Below are 7,390 nucleotides of genomic sequence, written 5' to 3'. Positions count from 1 at the left end.
AATTCTGAGCTTTAATTGGGAGCTAAGCTCCCAGAATATACAAAGAACAAAAAGTGAGATTACAGAATTGAATGCAGCCTTATTTAATGTTCTGTAAAATTTTTGCTGGCAGTTTCAGTAACGTGGTGTGCATTGTTCAAAATGATCAAAATGAATACAGTAAAAACAGTGTAATAACTCTGCTTTCAGTACTAGTTTAGTTTGATATCGCTGCCCTCATTTGTTAGAGAGGTGAGGATTAGTGATGTCAGAATAACTACACAGCAATTCCTTAATTATTCTCATTATTGACTGAGGGAGAAAGCACTGTCCTATCCATTTATATACTGCAAGGAGTTAGTTATCTAAAAACTGAAAGGTGTCAAAGAAGGATAAGTGTTTATGAGAAAGACTAACTACCAGGCTGTTTTAGGGGGTAGATTATGAGACTTCAAGCTCTCTTTGCCTATTACCGCTAAAGGGAAAAATCTCTTCCTCACTTTCCCTGTTGGGTGTCTTTGGAAGCCAGCACTCCCATGCTATAGGCTGCAAAAGCCCTAGGGAGCAGCTTGCTTGAAATAGCAACACTGCTTAAGCAGCAAATATTACTATTCTTTTGTTGACATTTCCGCTCATGGCAGTCAGAAATGGGAACTACTTTGGGCTGTTTTTCCTTTTAGGGACACAAAAAGTCAGTGGAAGTTTGGAATCCAATACTACCTTTAATTTTCAAGCCTCTTAGTCTTTAAACTTTGTATTTTCAGAAGAGACTATACAATAGCTTTTAACAAGATTCTGGTGCAAGATACTGCACCATACATTTCATGAATTCTCATTTCCAAGAATATTTTCCCATGATACCATGGATTCACCTTCTCTTCAGTGGATTAGGTAACTATAAAGGGTATAATGCTTTTCAGGGATTCAGAATTTTTAAATGTTTTCAATCGCATTACTCAGAATAAGTAAAAAACCCATAAATATTTAGAAAGACCATTAGTCTTCCTTTGGTGGGTAGATGGTAGAAGAAAAATCAAGTATAAAAACTCAGTTCTACTGTGCATTACTTCATTAGAATCTATATTGTTTTACAGGCTAACTGTGGAAAAGCCAGGCAGCTGAAATAGCATGTTTATGAAATAAGGTAATTTACCAAATGCCCCAAGATTTTGTAACCTTACCTTCTGTATCTAAGGTCAGTATTTGGGATTTTTTGTATTTTGTTTCTTTAACACCCACATTCCTGAGCACTTTCTGCTTGCGCTCTTCGTGGTGATCTCAGCTGTCTCAAGGCTGCATCGCCATACTGAATACCTGAGCCCATTCTTTCTGGATCTAGTTCTCCTGATGAGAAACAAAATGGTCACAGAAGATGGATCACTTTTACTTACTTATAGATAATATATTCTAAGTTAAAGACAACATCAGATACAAACAATGACATTCTGCTCTAGTGATGAATAGATCTACTGCAATTCTGGCTGCCTTCAGGCAATTCCAAACCTGAATCATTTTCTCCAGTAATTTCAACCGCCTTAATCATAATGAGAAAGCAGTTGTCTCTGAGTTAAACAACTGCAACAAGAAATCTTTTTGCACCTACTACTTCTAACAAAGGAAATGTCTAAAATATCTGCAAACACTGTTTCAAGTTATAAGATACCTGGTTTCAAAGATTAATTTGCAAATAAAGAAGTGCTATAAATCTCAAGCCAAACAAAAATGGATCAATCTGACAGTAGGAGTTTATAAAGCAATGCTGTCAGAGGAAATAATAGTCTCAACCTTCCCTGTTTCTGCTATTCATTGCTATAACTAACTTGGTTACTCCATCCCCTGTGCCTTCAGAAATGTTCTCACAGCTACATGCTGAACTGGCCAAGGTTAGAACTAGTAAAAAAAAAAAAAAAAAAAAAAAAAAAAAAGTGAAAAATCCCTTCAGTTCAGATCACTTAGGTTAGCCACACACATGTGCACCCTCAGTAAGCTAGCAGCTGACACTGCATTGAGGGGAGCAGTTGATAGCTGGAGGGCAGCACTGCCATTCAGAAAGATCTTCACAGGCTGGAGGAACAGGCTACCAGGAACCTTGCGAAATTCAGCGCTACAGATGCAGAGCTCTGTATCTGCAATGGAACAACCCCAAGCAGTGGTGCAGGCCTGGCACTGATAAAGTAAGTAGCAGCGCTGCAAAAAAGGACCTGTGACAGGGGGGGTGAGGGTGGGGTGAGGTGGGTCCTGATGGACAGGTTGACCATGAAGCAGTAGTACGTAGCTGTGGCCATGAGGGATAACAACACATTGGGCTGCAATAGCAAGAGTGTAGACAGCAGAGAGAAGTTGAGAAAAGTGATTATTTCCCTCTACTTGGCACTTAAGAAAGAGTACTGTGTTCAGTTGTGGGTTCCCCAGTACAGAAGAGAGACACTGGAGAGAGTTCAGCAGAAGGCTGAACATTAAGACAGTTAGGGACTGCAGCACATTCCTGTTAGGTTACGTGGTCAGAAAATAAAAGCTCCTCTCCACAAGCACAAAGGAGCCAAGAGAGACAACGGCAGGCAGGGAACCCAAATAACACCCTGTCCCAGCTACTCCCATGTCCATCACTGGAGAGTGATCAGTCCATCAAGGGCTCATTTCCACAAGCCCAGAGGAGCACAGAGGCACAGTGGCAGGTGGGGAACCTGAATTACCTACTGAGAGGAACAGACACCCTGTCCTGCTCCTCCCAGGGCTGTCCCAGGAGATCAGCCCCCTGGGCCAGGTGCAAAACCCAGCATGATGAATCAACAGGAGCACCTTTTGGACTGAGGGGAATTACTGCCTTGGGGCATGGGAAACATTGTGGGATGCAGGGGAAGAGCATTTCTGGATTGTGCAAGACTTATTATGGGATGTTTAGGGGAGGAATCAAAGGCAGAGAACTAGAGGGATAAAGAAATAAAGAGGGAGTGGTTGCACATAAATGATGCTGGTCAGTACACTTGTCTAACCTTGACCTGCAATCAGTGCAGTCTGTCCTATCTTCTTATTAAATTCCTTTCTAACTGTCTTACTGGGTGAGGGACTCTATTCTGTGTGCATGTGTGGGAGGCAGGTTTAAGTGCCAGCAACTGGAGTCAGAACACATGTGAGATGGCCCATGTGTCTGCAGTGCCTGCAACTGGAGCACATGAGGGTGTGCAAGTGAGTGGGTGCTCACTAGCAAGCATCACACCAGATTAGCAGGCAGTAGATGAAGTGACCTGGGAGCCAGGTGTGTGTGTGGGTCTCTAAGGGGGAAGCTGGCTACCAGAAGGACCAGGGGAGTCCCAGTCCCCTACCACAGAGTGAGTGAGGATCCAAGACCAGCTACTGGCTTGACTGCACATCAAAGGCCAGCTGCTGGAGGGATCTACTGTGTGTGAGGGTGTGGGTCTGTACTAGCAACTGGACTGCAGCTGCAGCCTCAGGGGCTTGTATGTCCAGGGGCCAGCTACTGGGGAAATGAGGGATCCTGTGTATCTAAGCCCAGTTGCTGGAGGGATCCATGTAATAATATATGTATGTCACACTAACAGACCTTCCTCCTGCTTGGCTGGAGAAGGCAACAGGGTGAGGCTGTTGGTGCTGCTTGAGTGACTGCTGGGTATGTCTGTCTGTGTATGGGTGGTATACACACACACACACACACTTTATATAATTAATCTGCAATATTTTACATGTATATATATATAAATAAAATATAATGTTGTATATGCCTGCTTGTGTGGATGCTTACTGGAAAGACATTCTCAGCCTTGCTACCGGTTGGATGTGGGGAGGGGAAGGCTAAGGGAGCTTGGTGTGTACAGCCTGGAGAAGAGAAGGCTAAGAGGTAACCTAAATGCAGGATTTCATGACCTTAAAAGGTGGAGGTTTAGAGAAGACTAGAGCCAGACTGCACTCAGAAATGCACAATAAAAGGACAAGAGGCAACAGCCAAAATTTGCCAAAAGAGTTTCTGAATGAACATGAGGGAGAAGAAATCTTCACCTTGAGAGTGGTTCAGCAGTGGGGCACGTGGCCCAGAGGGCTTGGGGAATCTCCATTCTTGGAGAGGTCTCAAAGCATGCCTGGGCAAGGCCCGGAGCAACCTGCTCTGACTTTGAAGCTGACCCTGCTTCAAGCAGGAGTGACCTCCAGCGGTCCCTTACACTCAATTTTTCCATGATTTTATGGCTGCCTGCTGCCACAAGGGAGGGGACAAGCAGTCCACAAGAGGCAGGACTTAGTGCTGTCTTAGTAATACCTCTTTAAACCACTCATGGAACTACGGTATCATGAGAACCTAGCTAAACTTTGCTTTTTTTTTTTTCCTTCCCTTTTCTTGCTTAAAATTAAAGGTCTTGTTTAGCATCTGGTGCAGTAATCTGAAAACACTATGTTCTTTAAAATTAAAAAAAAATTTGGGGCATTCAAAATATGTCTGTCAGGCAGACTTCAAAATGGCAATTCTTTAAAACTATAGAGATATCAGGTAAGTAGAAAATAAGAGAAACTGGAATGCAGATTAGCTCTAATGACACTCTGAGCACTTAAGAGCCTGTTTCTGACAGAAACATGCCTGCTTACACTGAGAAGCTCAGAAACAGAAATAATTGTATAAATATATTTCTATAGAAATAAAGAAAATTATGTACAAATTATATTTCTAGGTCTGCAAAACAAAATGGTTTCAAGCAGGTCACTTCAGAGAAACAGTTGTTAGGGAACACCCCTGACTTTTTCAGTGTTATTGTTCAAATTCTCATTCCGCTTCTCATATATAGCGGGGAAATATGGTCAAGAAGTTATGTGTGCCCTGATACTATGTTCTTATTCTGCTTTGCTAAAGCCTGATATTAAAAGGTTTTATGTTTGTAGGGACATAGCAACCCACAGAACGCGCAGCCTATGCTTAGAGCTGACTATTAAGGGAAATGCTGTGTAAAAAGATCCACAGATTTCCCCCTTCCCCGCTCCCCTTTAGGTATACAGTTCTGACTTGAATGTTCATCTTTATTAAAACATATGGGAAGTGGCTGTAAATCAAATGGGCTATTTTATTACAGTGAAATTTTGATTAATTCCGTTACAGAACTTTAGATGGTGATATTTCAGGTATATTTTAATTTTCAAAAAACAAAGCTTTAAGAGTCAGAATATTAATCTCAATTTACCTGATTCAATTTTATTGAGTATTTTTCTTGCGCACTGTACAAAGGCCTCTTCAACATTCTCCCCCGTTAGTGCACTTGTTTCCAAGAACATCAACTCTGCATTTGACAGCAGAAGAACAATCTCAAGTCAAGTCTGAAATATTCTGATATAGTAATTGAAACTATGAACATTTACAAAAACAATAAATTTTTCTTTAACTTGAGAAAAATTGTCGAACAATTTAGTCCTGAAAATCATGTTTTGAAGGCAAAAGTAAAAAAAACACAAAACATTTTCACAATAAAGCAAGCTCCTCTCACCAACACCACATATATTTCCTCTGAAATTTATACATTTCCCTTAGAATGTGAGAACCCAAACTGGGCTTTTAGCCTGGGCTGTGCATGCAAAATAGCATATAAAACCAATTAAGGAGCCCCATATAGTTTTCGATTAATAGAAAGTGATATGCAAAAGGACAGCCAGCATCTATAGTAAAAACATAGTTGAAAAGACTATTTATAACCAATACACAAGACCGAAGAGACATTTTATTGATGGAAGGACTGTAGCACAACAGCTCAGACTGAGATTGACTTTAGCTGCCACAGAAGTACGCCCTCAAAGACTGAAAATTCTGAACACTACAGACCAGGTAACAGTCCTCTGGATCCATGCCATGCCTGGAACTCACTTTCCCACAAGTAAAATGCATTGCTTCCATCCGTGGCACATCCCATCCAACATTATCTATAATCTGTAAAATCTATAAGAAGCTGAAAACTAAAAAATATTACTCCTAATTTTCTCTCCAGCCCTTTGGAAGCAAGATAATGCCCAAAGTCATATATATTTGCTAAGGAATATTTCTAACTACGGAAGATATCCTTTAAGTAGCAGTTGTGGCAGGAAGAATCACTGGTAATGGGAATTGAAGAGTACATATAGTTCTCATTACCAGCACTTTTCTCCTCCTGTGCCTCATGTACTGACAGAGCTCTCTTTTCTGTGGATATTTGACAAGATACAGTGGGCAAACATATCCATCCGTAGCTGCACAGAAACTAAATCACTTTAGGTATTAAGCATCTTTCAATGCTACGTGAAGATCTTATGTACTGCTTACCATTTTCTTGTGCAAATCGGGACGCTTCTAAAAAAGTAACTTCACGATCTGCATCAAGATCCTTTTTGTTTCCACACAGTATTATCACAATATTTTGACTTGCTAACATTCTTGCATCTGTCAACCAATTGGTAAGAGCATTGTAGGTTTCTCGGCTGTGTAGAAAACAACATCCTTTAGTAGAGCATAAGCATTTCTAGTGAACAGACTAGGAAGTCAGACTGGATTAGAACTCAGAAGGCAAGAGTCTACATTTGTGGCAAGCCACAAACTGCTGCTATGCAAGCCACCTATAGATCTCAAATATGCCAGCTGTAAACTGGGAAGAGTATCGAGTTCCTTCATAAAACTATTTAAAAGCTAAAGTTTTTAAAAAGCAAAATCAAATCAACCACAGAGGCACCCAATTTCTTCTCAGCAGTTTCTGCGCCAAGAGAGACTAGCCAAGAGATCAAAGCCAAGTGCTGTAGTCTTATGCTGGATCCTTTAGAAAGCAGTGCCCTTCAGCTTACTTCTCATTTTTTTGATTGTTCTGAGAATAAAGGGCATAATGCTTCACTGCCTCAATTCCTTTCATCAGAGGACCCTTTTCATTAATAAATTCCGATCTAGACACTAGGTCCTATGAGGTATGCTTTACTAAAACATGCCCAGTTGCAGCTCTGAAGATCTCTGGAACCGGAACCTCTTTTAAACCACCACTAGTATGGTTCAGAGTGACAGTCCCAGATGAAAGGGGAATAGATGACCAAAAAACATTTACACATCATGATGAGTTAGATTAGTCTACTTGCAGCTTCTGAGAAGTAGCAGTTTGTTCCTCTGTTGAAAGACTTCAAAATAAATAATAAAATATCCTGTTAATTCAAAAAGCTAAAATTTTACATGCCTAATCTAGTTTCAGCCTTTTGCGCATGAAATCTAGGGATAACAGACTGAGTTACTGGTTAACATGGAATTCAACTGATTCTGAAGTTTTAAAGGGGATGATAAAAACTTCTTATTCTTATGGAAAAGTCATGGTCCTGAAGTTTCACCTTTGCGTCAAGACCAATGATATCACAGGCGGTTAGTTACCTGTACACACCATTAGTCATTGTGGTGGTGGTCAAGAGATATAGTCCT

At 40.7% G+C, this 7,390-nt stretch overlaps 1 protein-coding gene across 4 annotated transcripts in view; it reads right to left on the bottom strand.

Annotated features, from left to right (window-relative positions):
• The window catches only part of RAB4A (RAB4A, member RAS oncogene family), a 29,573-nt gene that overhangs the window by 3,666 nt on the left and 18,517 nt on the right, over positions 1–7,390 (bottom strand). For all 4 annotated transcript variants that reach the window (XR_003254792.1, XM_026073420.1, XM_026073422.1 and 1 more), the window contains 3 exons: positions 6,266–6,420; positions 5,160–5,255; positions 1,161–1,323 (listed from right to left, as the gene is read on the bottom strand). Coding sequence is in view for 3 of the 4 variants with exons in the window: in XM_026073420.1 (XP_025929205.1) it covers positions 1,208–1,323; positions 5,160–5,255; positions 6,266–6,420 (367 nt within the window). In the remaining variant the exon portion in view is untranslated. The remainder of the gene's footprint in view (positions 1–1,160; positions 1,324–5,159; positions 5,256–6,265; positions 6,421–7,390) is intronic.

This window comes from Apteryx rowi, unplaced genomic scaffold (assembly GCF_003343035.1).
Source record: "Apteryx rowi isolate R43461 unplaced genomic scaffold, aptRow1 scaffold_368, whole genome shotgun sequence".
In the NCBI taxonomy this organism is placed as follows: Eukaryota; Metazoa; Chordata; class Aves; order Apterygiformes; family Apterygidae; genus Apteryx; species Apteryx rowi.
The sequence above is the reverse complement of the archived record's forward strand: the minus strand, read 5'-3'. Positions and strand labels throughout refer to the sequence as shown.